We start from the raw sequence: 14,753 nt of genomic DNA on the forward strand, positions 1-14,753 counted from the left end.
GTGGTCTACTTAAGGATCACACTAGCACACACAACACAAAATGAGCTTTTACAACCAGCCTAGTTTATAATCAGCCTCCTAGCAATTCCTCCTGGTGAGATGTCAAGTTGAGTTGCCATTCTTCTTGTAGGCCCTGGACTTAGTGGTGTATTTGGTGGTCTTGTTGGAGTAGAAGTAGAAGATGACATCCGTCTTGTAATTACTCCTGGACTAACTGGTGCTTAAGCAACTAAGGCAGTTGAGGTGCTTGCTGCACCAGCCTTGGAGTTTTCAGAAGTTTTCTTGGATTTTGAAGTACCAGCCTCTCCTTCCCTCTTCCTACACAGCAGCAATTTAATCAAGCCATTATGCAGCAAAAATGTTGGTGAAACAAAGCATAGTAATAAAATGACAGGAGCTTAATTTACCTAGATTTGGAAGGAAATGAAGGTGGTAATTCAACCTAGATTTGGAAGGAAGTGAAGGTGGTAATTCAACACCAAGTTCAGTTGGGGGCTCACGGCATCCCTTCTCAATATGTCCAAATTGGAAGCATCTTTTGCATTGGTAAGGGCCCCTTTTTTCCTGGCTCACCTCTACTCTTGATCCTTTTGACTCTTGGCCTACCTGTAGATCTTTCTAGCTTTGGAGGCAACATCTCAAACCTAGTATCAATTTCACGCCATTCTGACTTGTCAACCATCGGGTTGACTTCAAATTGATAAGCAGCCTTGAAATGCTCAAGTGAGTAGTACTAATGCATATAGTCCTCTAGTTTAACTTGTCTCAATGAAAATATGAAACAAACAGCATGGGTGTAAGGTTTACCAGAAATTTGCCTCTGACCATATGAGCATGTTCTCAATTCAAGGTCCACAACTTGCCTCCAAGAATAGTTGTCTTTAGTCAATCCAGATATCTCAGCCTTAAGTCCACCGCTCCCCTTGATCGTGTACTTCAAGTTTCTCATCTTCAGCTCATTGATCACACTATCAAGAATTGGCCCTTCAAGTCTATTAGCGATGTGCTACCTCATCGCTATCTTTTCCATGATCACCCCCCTAATCGTGTCCACGAGGGCATCCACAAGCAAACCTTTTGTTGGGGGAAATATTAACGACCTCCTAATGTCCATTAAAACAACAATCATGAAGGTCCAGGCCCACCTGAGGTAATGAAGACTGCCGTCGGCCCAACACGGGAGAGGGGAGAGCCCCGCTCCCGTTCTCCCCCCGCTCCCGTGGGTCGGGCGAGGCGGAGCATGGCTCCCCCCCCCCTCCCGTGTTGGGCCGACGGCAGTTTTGATTACCTAGTCCTAAATTGTAGGTCATTTTAAATATAAGTGTATATCTAGAGAAAAATCAAGACGACCTACAATTTGAAACGGAGGGAATATTATTTCCTTAAATATTATTTATTGCACGACTAATGTATTTTTCCATTTCAAATTGCCGAATGTTACTAGATGCATTATTGTGCTGGCGGCAACACGCGGGGTTTTTGACTAGTTATATATAGCTGGCGCCATCGATCTCTACTTCACACCAAGAAGCCAAAAAGAGAATCACGGTGCTCGATCTCGCCTCCCCTCCACCGTCAAGAAAACCACAGGTCGTCTCCACCATCTGCGAAGGACAATGCGCGGCAGCGAGACCAACGCTACGGCGGCGGCGCCGCACGTCGTGTTGCTCTCGTCCCCGGGCATGGGCCACGTCGCGCCGCTGGCCGAGCTGGCGCGCCGGCTGCACGACGCGCACGGGTTCACCGCCACCGTGCTCACCTACGCCAGCTCCGACTCCGCCGCGCAGCGCGCCTTCCTCGCGTCCCTGCCGCTGGCCGTCGGCTCCGCGTCACTCCCGGCCGTCACGCTCGGCGACATCCCCACCGGCGCCGCCATCGAGACGCTCCTCTCCGTCGAGGCCCAGCGCTCCGTCCTGGCGCTCACCGAGGTGCTCTCGGGCCTCAGGTCCACGACCAACCTTGTCGCCTTCGTCGCCGACCTCTTCGGTGCCGACACGCTCCGCGCGGCGCGCGACGCCGGCGTGCCCGGGTACCTCTTCTTCCCGTCTAACCTCCTGATGCTCTCGCTCATGCTCCACCTCCCGCGCCTCGACGCCGACCTCGCCGCCGGCGAGTTTCGCGACCAGCCCGAGCCCCTCCGCCTCCCCGGCTGCGTGCCCGTCCCCGGCGCCGACCTCCTGCAGCCGCTCCAGGACCGCGCCAGCGACGCGTACCGCTGGATGGTCCACCATGGCGAGCGGTACCGCGACGCCGCCGGCATCCTGGTGAACACCTTCGACGCCGTCGAGCCTGGCGCCGCCGCCGTGCTCCGCCGGCCTGAGCCCTGGCGCCCGCCAGTGTACCCGGTCGGGCCCGTCATCCGGCAGCACGCCGCGGGCAGCAGCCCCGCCGCCGACACCACCGGCTGCATGGACTGGCTCGACGCGCAGCCGGAGAGGTCCGTGCTGTTCGTGTCATTCGGCAGCGGCGGCGCGCTGTCGACGGCGCAGACGGAGGAGCTCGCACGGGGCCTGGAGCTCTCCGGCCACCGGTTCCTTTGGGTGGTTCGGAGCCCCACCGACGGCGGCGGGGCCAACCCCGGCGAGAGCTACTACGACGGCTCCCGGAGCAAGGACGACCCCCTGAGCTTCCTCCCACCCGGGTTCGTGGAGAGGACCAAGGGCCTCGGCCACGTGATCCCCTCGTGGGCCCCGCAGACCAGGGTCCTCGGCCACCGCGCCACGAGGGCTATGCTGACGCACTGCGGGTGGAACTCGGTGCTGGAGAGCGTCGCCGCCGGGGTGCCGATGATCGCGTGGCCGCTGTACGCCGAGCAGAGGGAGAACACCGTGATGCTCTGCGAGGAGACCATGGTGGCGCTGAGGCCTAAGGTTGGGGACGATGGCTTGGTCCTCGCCGAAGATGCCGCGGAGGTGGTGAAGGAGATGATGGGAGGCGGCGAGAAGGGTGAGGCGGCGTGTGTAAAGGTGATGGAGCTCAAGGCGGCGGCGAGGAGCGGGCTCGAGCCCGGTGGCGCGTCTTACGAGACACTCGCTGAAGTTGTGAACAAGTGGAAGGCAGCTAGTGAAGCTGATTAACGCTGAATGTTCATTGTGTACAAAAATCTGAAGCATGGCGATTCTTCTCTCTGTCAGAGAAAGAATTTGCAAGCAAAATGGTACTCGTGTGTACCTCAGTGCCTGTACTCTTGGTCCAGTCAGCTACACTTTCATGATCGTAATCATGTCTTGTAAATTCCTGGCGATCGAATGGTTCCCGTGTGTTTTTTGTTATGATTTGTCAAGAAACTTGAAGCTTGTGTTCTTTCATCGTTTCATGGGAAACTCAGTGCCATTAGTATAGTACCTACAGCAGTTCCATGGTCCACTCCTGCAACGGCTGTGCACATCGGCGGTTTGCGTACGATGCTCCGCAGAGTCGTACAAATCTGGATTGATTCCAATTTGTTTACATTTTCAAGCCAGCAAAAAACAATGCAACCCATCCCCCCCTATGTTTGATGTAGTGCCAACAGCCCAACACCAATTTGTTCCTAGTAGTTTACTAAGCCCTCTCATGGCAGTTGAGATGCTCGTGCACCATCGTGCCGCTTAGACAATGCGCCCTTCCCCTCGTGATCACAAGTTCAGCCACTGCAAGTTGGTTTTACGCAACTATTTTCCGATGGAACCGATTGATTCCCCAGCTGGCTGGCCAGCCAACCAACGCATGGGGCGTGTCTGCGTAACCATCAGCATGGCGCATATGAAAATAATGTATGCGGCACTTTACCCATGGATAAAAATAATCCAACCATCGAGCGTCGCTTTTTCAAGGGGGAGGAATCAGCAAGAGGATAGCACCAAGGTTATCACATCCATCACATCTAAGAACATAATCAAAACCCTGTAACGGCGTTAGAAACAGCAAATAGGCAGTTGATTTACGCACAGAAAAGCAAGAGCACAGGACAGGCATGGTAGCTTAACAATGAAGGTAAAATAATACTCCAGCAGTGTCTCAGCGCCCAGCTATCCCAGGCTGCGGCACAACTCTACACGCTACAAAATTTTTCACAAACGTTGCATAGAAGGAAAAGCTTAGAAAACCATCCTTAGCCACAATTCAAATAGTAGAACTCATTACCACTCCTCCAGAACATAGAGAAGTTGGCGATACTTTTTAACTAAAACAGACTTCTTTATCCAGCACCTTAGCAGACACCTAGGACACAATCTAGAGAAGGTCAGCTACGTTGGCGGGCAGCTCCTCGACGGTCACGTTGTAGAACTTCTGGATGTCAAACAGCATCCGCTCATCGTCGCGGGTGACAAAGTTGATGGCAACACCCTTCCTCCCGAAACGACCACTACGGCCGATGCGGTGGAGGTAGTTCTCAGGCTGGGTCGGCAGGTCGTAGTTGATGACCAGGGAGACCTGCTGGACATCAATACCACGGGCAAGCAGGTCGGTGGTGATGAGCACACGGGAGGACCCGGACCTGAACTCCCTCATGATGATGTCCCTGGTGTTCTGGTCCATGTCACCGTGTGTGGCAGAGACGGTGTGATCCCTGCTCCTCATCTTGTCTGTGAGCCAGTCCACCTTGCGGCGTGTGTTCACGAAGATGACACTCTGGGTGATGGCCAGGGTCTCGTACAGGTCACAGAGTGTGTCAAGCTTCCAATCTTCCTTCTCCACATTGACATAGAACTGCTTGATACCCTCAAGGGTGAGCTCATCTCTCTTCACGAGGATCCGGACAGGCTTGTTCATGAACTTGCGGGTAATCTCAAGGGCCTCGGGGGGCATGGTAGCAGAGAACACACCAACCTGGATCTTTGATGGAAGAAGCTGGAAGATATCATAGATCTGCAGCAAATGGCACACATGTCAGTTCAAAGGACATGAACATTTCAAATCTGGTTTAGGAAGATTAGACTAAGCACAACCAGGTCAGAAACATTCTCAGTGCATATTACAATTCTACTAAGCACTGAAATCATGTAAAAATTACAATCCTACTAAGCTAGTAACATTTAACTTAATCAGGCACTGAATACAAAGTAAAAAATTACAAGCCTCCTAAACTTAATCAGATCATGCAACTCTAACAATCAGATATGTTTTTGGTCACATTCCACATCAATCGAACTGTCAGCAGACAACTGGATAAACCACGAGTGCATGTAACATAACTAAACAAAAAACACTAAGTAGCAGCATAACAAGTATAAAGCATGAATGATCATAGCACCAAAGTTGTAACATAAAGAGGAGTAAGAAGCAAACCTGATCCTTGAAACCACGAGAGAGCATCTCATCAGCTTCATCCAACACAAACATCTTAATGTTGTCTGGGCGTAGGGACTGCCTACGCAACATATCAAACACACGCCCTGGTGTGCCCACAACAACATGCACACCACTAGCAAGAATCCTTTGGTCCTCACGGACAGATGTCCCACCAACACAGGCATGCACTTTGACACCCAAGTAGTCCCCAAGAGCACGCATGACCTTCTCAATTTGCTGTGCAAGCTCACGGGTTGGAGCAAGAACCAATGCCTGGCACTCAACCAATCCATAATCAAGCTGCTGCAAAATTCCAGAACAGAATGTAGCTGTCTTTCCTGTTCCAGACTGCGCCTGCTGAATCACATCAAGCCCCTTGCAGAAGGGAACAATCCCCCTTTGCTGAATAGCTGATGGTTTCTCAAAACCTGCAAATGAAGTAGCATGTTTATAGAGCAGATCAAAGCTATAACCATTGAATGAAATTCAGGAAGCATAGAATTTTTACATACCGTAGGCATAGATGCCTCTCAGAAGGTTCTCTTGGAGCCCCATGTTGTCAAAACTTTCACAGACTTCATCATACGAGGTAAAGAACTCCTCAGTTCTGGTACAGAAAGTTAACTTTTGTAAATCCGTGGAACCAAGTTATGAGAGAAAACAGAGAAGTAAGCTAAATACATGTCAAGTGACTGAATAAACAAAACTGATGTGATATGACTTACAGTAGCTCCTGCATCTTGTTGTCATACTGCTTGCCGTCAAACTGGGAACCCTCTGGTGCCAATCCTGCCATGGCTGTACAGTAAAGAATAAAAGGAGGAGGTTAAACCAACAGCAATAAAAAATAAATGCTGGAACAGCCACGCCGAACAGAGATGAGTACAACACAGGGAAGGTAAGTACAGGAAACACTGGGCCTTATTTTCTGCACAAGCTTATCAACATCATTAACAGTACAGGGCTAGAAAAACATCACTAACAGTACAACAACCAAACATGACTAACAGTGCAACAACCAACCTTTTATAAGACGAGGTTCACAACAACACGTACGAGACTTTGGCGTACAAACTTGAAGGCGAGACGGGATTAAATATCGTTACTCAGCCACAACAGACGAAATCTGATACTAATAAAGTGCTGCTAACTGTTAAAATAACATGCTTACACGACAATGAAATCTGCAGGTAAAGCCTAGACACCTCCTGAACCTAATAAAATTTTCTACAAACCAAATCCCTCGCGCCGCGCCTGTCTCAAACCCCTCGCACAGGGTCGGCGAAGGCCACGAAAACCTTTCGCATCTCCACACCTGGAACACCAACTTTACCTCCGAATCCGCCCAGATCCGGCCCCGCCGCCGATAGACAGACCCGACGAACCACGGGAAACCGATAGAAACGAACGGCGCGCCCAGATCGAGCGCCAGCAAACCCCATCCGAAACAAGCGCGCAGGAGTGAGACGGGAAAGCAGATCTCGGCGTTACCTGACGAGCGGCGGGGAGGAGAGCGCGACGACGGGCGGCGAGGAGGTGGACGCTGGAGGGCTGGTGCGACGGCGGCGGCTGCGAATCCGAGATCGGCGTCTCGGGTTCGATTCGGCGGTGGCGTTTTGCGTTGGGGGGGAGGAACAGGGACTAGGGGAAGGGAGGGTTTGGGGGGAGGCGGCTTTATAAGGGGTTCCGACGGAGGCGGGGCGCGGCTCGACTCGTTCCCTTCTTCTCTCCCTCTTCGGCTTCTTCGCGTCGTGTGCGTGTGGGTGGGTGTGGCGGACGCCCACAGCAAAGGCAGTAGGGTTTGGTTGGTGCTCGTGCGGTGGGCTTGGGTCGTTTCGGAGTTGGGCCCGTGCGCGCCGCGTCTGGGCCTTTTAGAGCCTGTTTAGTTACCCTCAAACTTCCAACATGGAGTACTAAATGTAGACGAAATTAAAAACTAATTGCACAGTTTTGTTGTACTTTGCGAGACGAATCTTTTGAGCCTAATTAGTCAATATTTGGATAATAATTTACAAATACAAAGGAAACACTACAGTGTGCTACAGTGCTACAACAGTGATTTTGCATCTTAAAGTTGGGCAACTAAGGCCTTATTTCCTTCCTTTCTCTCTCCGCCCCCACGCCGCCGCCTTCCCTCCCCTCTACGTCGGCGGCGAGTCCCCGTCGCCCGTCGGCGGCCCGATCGGGGCCTGCGCGTCACCTCACGTCACCGCTTGCGTGTACTCGCGTGTCCATGACATGTGGGGCCAGCTGCCAGCAAGAGAGGTTTCCCGTTTCGTTTCCTTCGGAACGAAGGAGCCCGTGTAACGATGCGATGCGAGTTCGTGTCGACTCCGTTCACAGCATGCATGGAAGTATGGAACACGCTACGTGACGCGGCTCACGACTTCACGTATGCGCCACGGGCAGCCGCAAGTTCCGACGCGCACGCACAGCTCCTCGTGCTCCGGCGCGGTGGTCCTCCTCGAGGAAGAAACGGTTCGGCAACTTCTGCAGGGGACCGGGGAAATTCGCTCACCAATACCAAAAGTTCAGCTCGGGTTCAGGCTCCAATTCAGCGTCTCTCGGATTCCATGCATGTTCAAAGAGGGAAGTTGTTTAGGAACCTTTGGGTACGAAACATGGGGATTTTAAAAGAGAAACTTCAAAGGATTTGCCGATTTGACACATGCACACGCTCTGAACTCATCACAAGTGGGAGAGTCGCCAGCTCGCCTCACCTGCACAACGCGGCGCCATTGATCACAAGTTCACAAACCTACACAACAGGGCAGCCATCGCATTGTGATATGGCACTCGCTCCAAGTTACTTTCAGATCCCGAAGTTCCAAAGGAATGGGAGAATCACATACACACAGATACAGTGGATTGACAGTTTGCATCAGTCGAGCACCCTCCATTGACGCACTTCTTGAGCGGCACATTCCCGTTCATGATCAGCCCACACTCCACAGAGCACAAAACGATGATCAGAAGCATCCATACCGGGAACACCCGAGGGGACACGGCGAGCGCGCGGGAATGGTCGATGAAGATGGCGCGGCCACGGGCGGCGGCGGCGGCGGGGGTCGCCTTCCCCGCAGCCAGGTTGACGCGGTACACCTTGCACGTCCTCTTGTAATCGTCGCCGTACTCGCCGTCGGCGCCGCCACGGACACGGCGCATCCTCCGGTGCACCAGCATCAGCTCGCCGCCGTTGTCCACCAGGTGCGCCGTGTCCGTCATCCTGCGGATCCTCGCGGCCAGCTTGGCGGCCACCACCAGCCTCGGCGGCGGGTCGTCCTCCCCTCCCATGGCCGTCGAGTCCACCACCATGACGGAGTCGGTGGTGACGCCGTAGAAGCGGCCGGCGAAGGACACGGTGGGCATGAGCGAGCCGGCGGTCTTGAGCAGCGCTCGTCGCCGGCCGGGCTTGGCGAAGGCCAGCGTCGTCCCGTCCGCTAATCCGTGGCCGTAGAGGAAAACCCAGCGGCCGTCCACGAGGCCGGCCCAGCTTGTGGAGCACTCGCCGACGTGCGCAGGGGAGAAGCCCAGCAGGTCGTCGCCGGTGATGAGCGGGAGCTCGGCGACCTGGCGCGTGAGTGGGTTGAGCAGGCGGACACCACCCCCGGTGGCGGCCTTGCGGCGGAGCAGGAGGAGGAGGCCGTCTTCGTCGGTGGATCGGAGCACGCCGTGGTCCCGGAGCTCGGGGACGTCCACCTGGATGCACTGGCCGGTGGAGACGTTGAGGAACCGGCGGCGGGTCCGGTGGGGGGCGGCGGCGGCGTGGAGCTTCTCCCCCTCGGCGAGGAGCATGACCCACCCCCGGGGGTGGAGGCGGCTGTCCTCGAGGAGAGCGCGCGCGCGCGGGTCCGCGCAGCACCGCCTCCACGCGCGGCACACGGCACGGAAGCGGATGTAGTCGACCACGCCGTTGGTGGCGGGGAGGACGCTCTCGGCGATCAGGCCCGCCGGCCCGTCGTCGAGATCCGACCAGTCCCTCCTCCTGCCGAGGGCGGTGCGCCAGCGCTTGGCACCCCAGTGTAAGGTGGTGGAGGTGGAGGACGGTCCTGCGCGGCGACGGAGCAAGGGCGCAGGCCGCAGGCGCAGGCGAAGGAGGTTCCAGTAGATGCTTCTCCTCCTTGTGGGGATCATCGTCGGCCGTCTTCCGCGGTTGCTTCCTCCTCCTTCCCGGCGGCCGGCTTGCTGAAGCTAGCTTCGCCATGGTGGTGGTGGTGGTGGTGCCGTTTATTTGGCGCGACACGATCGAACCCGCCGCAGTTCCAGCTTGCTATACGGGTGCTGGATTCCGACTCCGATCCGATTCCAGTATGGGACATTGGGACTGTTAGTCCGAGTATAGTGCTAACTCCTAAGCGGATTCACCTTGTACTTAGCGTCCACCTTGTCTGGTCACAAGAAATTTGACTGTGAGATGACTGTTGAAATTTAGCAGGATTAGCAACCAACGATTGATTATGGCATACCCAGGTTAGCAATTTATCCACCTATCCTGTATCCAGGTCAGGACCCCAAAAATCACACATGACTTGGAAAGTTAAACCCTCTTTCACTTCAAGAGGCTGCAGCAAGATTTAAAAAAATGGAAGGATAACAGTGCTGAACTCCAGGATTGCTTGGATTTAGCAGCTACTGGAGCAGCATAAAAACACAAAACCTGGCAAACCATTGCAAAGAGTTTGTTAGCTTCTCCACAACCACAAGCAGATGCCAATTTGATCCATCATGGCAATACCCCCACAAGGATATCCAACATGAACAGCAGGTATAGTATGGAGGAACAACATGTATATTCCAATGAAAGGTTCAGATAATACTTTATGTACATTCAACTATGCCAAAATGCCATCTGCTCAAGGACTCATTTGTGCTTTTCTACTTCTGTTCCTAGTTCCTATGCCTATATGCTTCAACCAAGAGCAGGACTTCTGAACTTCTGAATACAGGATTACAGATAATGTGATTAGTTGGATCAGGCACTTGACGCACCGAGGAGACCAAGCGACTAATGTAGACATAACGTATTGCACTATATACTAGCATATATTAGCAAACAGAAAGAGGACCTCAAGATCAGTCTGATGTACAGAAGGTTACTTCTATAGACAAAGAAGACTGTAGAACACGAGAGGTATGAAAGCATTGTCGAGCTGTGCTGTATATGCCTCCAATAATCCGCTCAATGTTACAGCTATCAAAAGCGATAACCAATTCTGTGTCAGCAGGAAAAGATGGTCAGTAAGATTTTGTGCTTGCTTTGTTGGTTTTACTTTCAGTAGCTTAAAAGAAGGAATGAGGTCGAACCTGCGAAAGAATGTACCCGCTGGAAGCTAAGAGTGACACCAGAATAGAGCAGGCTGCTAGCACAGAAGTTATGCCTGCTGCTGTGCCTTCAATTGTTTTCTCTAATATTTCAGAAAAGACAAAAGCATAAGAGTTCAGAGAACAAAGAGTGGAAGGGCCAAAAAGAGAACAAAGTAAGGAACTAAACTCACTTCCTGTCTTGCTCCATCTTAACACGCCATACTTGTACCCTATCATTGATGCCTAGAAAAGGAAAGGAGATAATTTATAATATGGATCAAAGAAGATAATTAACGGATCACAAACATTGGACACAGAACTTACCATGGTATCGCCTATCCCCAAGCTGAGAATTCCAGCGAAAGGGGCAAGCGGTCGGTCATTTAATCCAGATGACATCCATTTAGGAAGTGCACAGCCCAGTAAGAGTGAAAAATGGCTGAAAACACAAATAATATTAGGTTTATCATACCGCAGGACATGAAAAAAAAAGGGTGAAATACGAAATGAGGGAACTGAAGCCTACTAAAGCACACCTACCTAACAATAAGAATCTCAGAATCACGATGATCAGTGAAGGCGTTCATAAACTGATGCACAACACGCCCAAGAGGGTATATTTCCCAAATCTGAGGCATGGTTAAACATTTTGCAGGCCAAAGAGCAAAGGTTACTCAAATTAAAAGAAAATAAGTAAAAAGAACTTGGGAAGACAAAACAAAAGGTTCCTTACTCGTATCATCTCCAATATTAAGAAAACTGCAAATGCTGCACCAAATGCCAAGTCCAAGAAAGCAGGCTGCAAAACATGAACATTTTTCCAGCGCAAACTACTGAATATTCTGATGGACATTGAACTTTGTTTTAGCACAGATGGAAATTGAACTGAAAAAAATGCACAAATCACCTGAAATATAACTGCAGGAGAGAAAATCAGAACAGCGACAAGATGATAATACTTGCGCAAAAGAATCCTCTCTGTTTTGCTCTGCTTTGATATGCTGTAGAACCTTCTAACTGATACACATATCACACATATCCAGTATGCACATAAAGCAAGTCGTTCATGTGAATCAGTGAACATGTAGTTAATAATCCTGTGAAATAATGAATCATTTAGCAAACATAAGTCAACATATTAAAAGAGTTTACGAGCAATAAGATCTCACAAAATGTAAATCCATCCAAAAAGTGTTGTCCAACTACCCTATTTCACATATATCAAGGAGTCATAAACTCGAAGCAATAGATATATCACGAAAAACAGTGTAACTAACTTTGCTGTCGATTCCAAGACAAGGTATTTTGAAACAAGAAATCCCAATAACCAAACAATATTTAAACACAAAGGAACATTTAAGGGTGTCAAATTAAATGGCATGTACGATTAAGAAGGTCGTGTTGTTTGTGTGCATGCTTTTCAGGCTCTCTTCGGAAAAGGTGAACTGCAATGCTTACCAAACAAAAGGATGCACTTTAAGACCTTGAACAAGGTGTGTCCATGATGGTACTAAAAACATTAACACCACCACCAACAAGGTATAGAATACAGCAGAACCAATTCTTTTTTGTGTATGTTCCACAGCTGCTTCTGTCCGTTGCTTCCCCTTACAGTAATCCCAAAACTGAAGAGAACTTTTGTATAGCAATGGAAGTAGAAAAAGGCCCAGTAAAATCCCCTGTCAAGAGAAAAGGAGAATAAAGTTATCCCAAAAAAAAGAAAAATAAAAAGAGAGTAAAGATAAATATGCTATGACACCGATGCCAGACAAAAGCAACTCTACCTGAATAATTGTGGTCATATCGCTTCTAGTTCCAGGTGTGTGAATGAATGCTTTTGATGACATGGAAAAATCCATCTGTCATCCCAAATGCAAGACAAAATAATAAGTAAATAAATAAGCAAATCAGCTTTGCCACCATTTTGCTTGTAGAATAAATCACACCTTTGAAAGTGTATGGGCCAACATATCACCAAAGTAAAGAACAAGACCACTGGACACCAGAAGCGCCTCCCCTGAAATATGCAACAGTTTAAACAATGAGGGGGAAAGAAAGGAGAAATCTCCAAGTCAAGGTAATTGAGCAATATGCTGATAGATTACAGAAACTAAAAAGAATCACACAAGGTAACAGAACTTGCATAAACTATAAGATATATAAAGGTTTATAAAATTTCTTGTAGCGTATGAAACCAGACATGACAAAAAAGAAGAGTAAAAAAAGATCTAATTACATCTTAGACTTCAAGTACAAACCAAAAGATGAACATGAAGGAAACTTCTCTAGAATATGCTTGATTAAGATCACAGCAGCCACTCCATGGCAGAGCATATACACCATATTGGTCATTACCATCAGACCTACAACAAATTACATATAGGTGATTTTGACAACTTCCTTGGGTATGATAGACCTAAATTACATTTAAATGCATATTAAACACGCATGTTACCTCCATCAGTCTTCAGTAGAAAGGACAAGAAGTATGTCACGAGATATAAAGCTACCAACAATGGACCGTATTTCAAATGTTTAGAAACTCCATTGCTGGGAGACTGCCGTAGATGCCAAAGGAAGAAAGCCAGCACACCGAGACAGCTGATTGATGCCGCCCAGTACTGCATTTCAAGGTATGCAAATTCTGGCAATGGAAATAGGATTTGTAATTAGTAAACTGTGTGCATCACATAAGAAACTAACCAACAATGAAACAGACAACAAATGCACTTTACAAACACTTTGAATCATGAATTTAAATGTAGAATTCAGGAAAATCGAATTTAATAGCCAACACGATCAAGATAACAGAACAGAAATATACCTTCAGGTCCATTAGGATCAGCTGGTAAGAGCCTTGACCGCTGGATTAATCGAGAAAGCATGACACTCGGCAGAGTAGTGGCACCAAGAAGTATGCCTGATGAAGCACCTGGCCTGGAGCACACAATAAAGCACTGTCATTATAATTTCCTTACTATGGGTCTTGGTAGAAGCACACATAAACAGTAGAAACTAGGTAGGTCACACAGAACACAGAAGGCGAACTAATAGTTGAGCAACTACAGACAGTGTAGCCTCAAAAGAGCATGGAAGTCAGCTTGGAAATCACCGAATCCTAGTTAATCTGAAGAAAGTCACTAAGAGCATCTCCAGCAGTCTCCCTTTCCCCAATCCAACTATCATATTGGAAGAGTTGATAAGAAAATAGTGCTCCAGCAGTCTCCCTTTAACTTTCCTTTTTCCCAATAATTATTGGGATAACCCAAAAATTCACCCCAACTCTCGCTAAATAAAGGAGTTGTGAGGGTAGTTGGATTGGGATGAGATTATTGGGAGACTGCAAAACCTAATCTCCCAATAACGGTGAAAGTGATATTGGGATATCCCTATTAACTAGTTATTGGGAAACATTTATTGGGAGACTGCTAGAGATACTCCAATCTGACCTTACCACTCCTGTCAGCCAAACAAGGCACGGGCTTACCTCATGTCTGCATTTCCATTGCATGTTAAATCCAACAATCCAACTGAATAAGGGAGTCAGCTCTTACATATCCAACTGAATCCCCAGTGCATCTGCTAATTCCCTAATTATTCCCCAATTGCGCATGCATTGCATCCCACACATGGAAGCAACCATTCGCATAAATTGGCCTCAGGTTTCCCAGCTCCACCAGGAGCTTTGCAGGGTACAGCACCACCATCCACTAAAACGTAGCTCCTACGCACCTAGTTCGCTGGACGGGGGAACCTAAACCGAGCATGTCCCCAATTCACACCGCGGGATACCACCCGCTGACCCGCAGCAAACCAAATCGCGGAGACTTTTCAGTCTAATTGAACGGGGGGAGATAGCACGGAACGAGAGAGGGGGGGGGGGGGGGGGTAAAGCATCCGCGCACCTGGTCCTGAAGCGGCGGAGCGGGGAGGCGGAGCCATCCACGGCGAGCTCGACGGCGAGGGCGGCGGCGGCGAGGACCGCGAGCGGCGCGGCGAGGAGGGCCGGGGCCGCGAACGCGACGCGAGCGGCGAAGAGGAAGACCACGAGGCGCTCGCCGGTGAGCAGCGCCGGCGACGGGGACGCGGCGGCGAGCGCGAACCCGGCGGCCATCGGCTTTGGTCGGCCCCGTTACGCTAACGCGGCGGGCGGGTTTGGTCCGGTCCGGTCTGGT

The 14,753-nt window shown here is 50.2% G+C and overlaps 4 protein-coding genes and 1 pseudogene across 4 annotated transcripts; 1 reads left to right on the plus strand and 4 right to left on the minus strand.

Annotated features, from left to right (window-relative positions):
• Positions 1-59: 59 nt before the first annotated feature.
• LOC117853550 (uncharacterized) lies at positions 60-1,229 on the minus strand (annotated as a pseudogene).
• Positions 1,230-1,530: 301 nt separating this feature from the next.
• LOC117852565 (UDP-glycosyltransferase 72B1) lies at positions 1,531-3,272 on the plus strand. Its single transcript, XM_034734696.2, has one exon. The coding sequence runs from the start codon at positions 1,617-1,619 to the stop codon at positions 3,075-3,077; it is 1,461 nt and encodes a 486-aa protein (XP_034590587.1). The 5' UTR covers positions 1,531-1,616; the 3' UTR covers positions 3,078-3,272.
• Positions 3,273-3,959: 687 nt separating this feature from the next.
• Positions 3,960-6,931, minus strand: LOC117852573 (eukaryotic initiation factor 4A). Its single transcript, XM_034734709.2, has 5 exons — positions 6,766-6,931; positions 6,000-6,072; positions 5,787-5,881; positions 5,272-5,702; positions 3,960-4,851 (listed from the first exon to the last, which is right to left on the minus strand). The coding sequence occupies exons 2-5, from the start codon at positions 6,068-6,070 to the stop codon at positions 4,216-4,218; spliced, it is 1,233 nt and encodes a 410-aa protein (XP_034590600.1). The 5' UTR covers positions 6,071-6,072; positions 6,766-6,931; the 3' UTR covers positions 3,960-4,215.
• A 1,028-nt stretch (positions 6,932-7,959) lies between these two features.
• LOC117850196 (uncharacterized) lies at positions 7,960-9,890 on the minus strand. Its single transcript, XM_034732004.2, has 2 exons — positions 9,741-9,890; positions 7,960-9,662 (listed from the first exon to the last, which is right to left on the minus strand). Exon 2 carries the CDS (start codon positions 9,406-9,408, stop codon positions 8,119-8,121), a length of 1,290 nt encoding a protein of 429 aa, XP_034587895.1. The 5' UTR covers positions 9,409-9,662; positions 9,741-9,890; the 3' UTR covers positions 7,960-8,118.
• Positions 9,891-10,042: 152 nt separating this feature from the next.
• LOC117853558 (dolichol kinase EVAN) lies at positions 10,043-14,753 on the minus strand. Its single transcript, XM_034735882.2, has 14 exons — positions 14,484-14,753; positions 13,403-13,515; positions 13,034-13,222; positions 12,837-12,941; positions 12,525-12,595; positions 12,363-12,437; positions 12,037-12,257; positions 11,486-11,675; positions 11,312-11,377; positions 11,119-11,207; positions 10,903-11,017; positions 10,770-10,821; positions 10,579-10,679; positions 10,043-10,487 (listed from the first exon to the last, which is right to left on the minus strand). Exons 1-14 carry the CDS (start codon positions 14,690-14,692, stop codon positions 10,374-10,376), a joined length of 1,710 nt encoding a protein of 569 aa, XP_034591773.2. The 5' UTR covers positions 14,693-14,753; the 3' UTR covers positions 10,043-10,373.

This window comes from Setaria viridis, chromosome 1 (genome assembly GCF_005286985.2).
Source record: "Setaria viridis chromosome 1, Setaria_viridis_v4.0, whole genome shotgun sequence".
In the NCBI taxonomy this organism is placed as follows: domain Eukaryota; kingdom Viridiplantae; phylum Streptophyta; class Magnoliopsida; order Poales; family Poaceae; genus Setaria; species Setaria viridis.

Coding starts and splice junctions, on each gene's coding strand:
- LOC117852565 (XM_034734696.2), top strand. CDS start 1,617: ATGCGCGGCAGCGAGACCAACGCTACGGCGGCGGCGCCGCACGTCGTG.
- LOC117852573 (XM_034734709.2), bottom strand. CDS start 6,070: ATGGCAGGATTGGCACCAGAGGGTTCCCAGTTTGACGGCAAGCAGTAT. Junction 5,882..5,999: donor AACAAGATGCAGGAGCTACT/GTAAGTCATATC, acceptor TTTCTGTACCAG/AACTGAGGAGTTCTTTACCT. Junction 4,852..5,271: donor CTCGTGGTTTCAAGGATCAG/GTTTGCTTCTTA, acceptor CATTTGCTGCAG/ATCTATGATATCTTCCAGCT.
- LOC117850196 (XM_034732004.2), bottom strand. CDS start 9,408: ATGATCCCCACAAGGAGGAGAAGCATCTACTGGAACCTCCTTCGCCTG.
- LOC117853558 (XM_034735882.2), bottom strand. CDS start 14,692: ATGGCCGCCGGGTTCGCGCTCGCCGCCGCGTCCCCGTCGCCGGCGCTG. Junction 12,438..12,524: donor TGGCCCATACACTTTCAAAG/GTGTGATTTATT, acceptor TTGGGATGACAG/ATGGATTTTTCCATGTCATC. Junction 11,018..11,118: donor TCTGAGATTCTTATTGTTAG/GTAGGTGTGCTT, acceptor TTGTGTTTTCAG/CCATTTTTCACTCTTACTGG.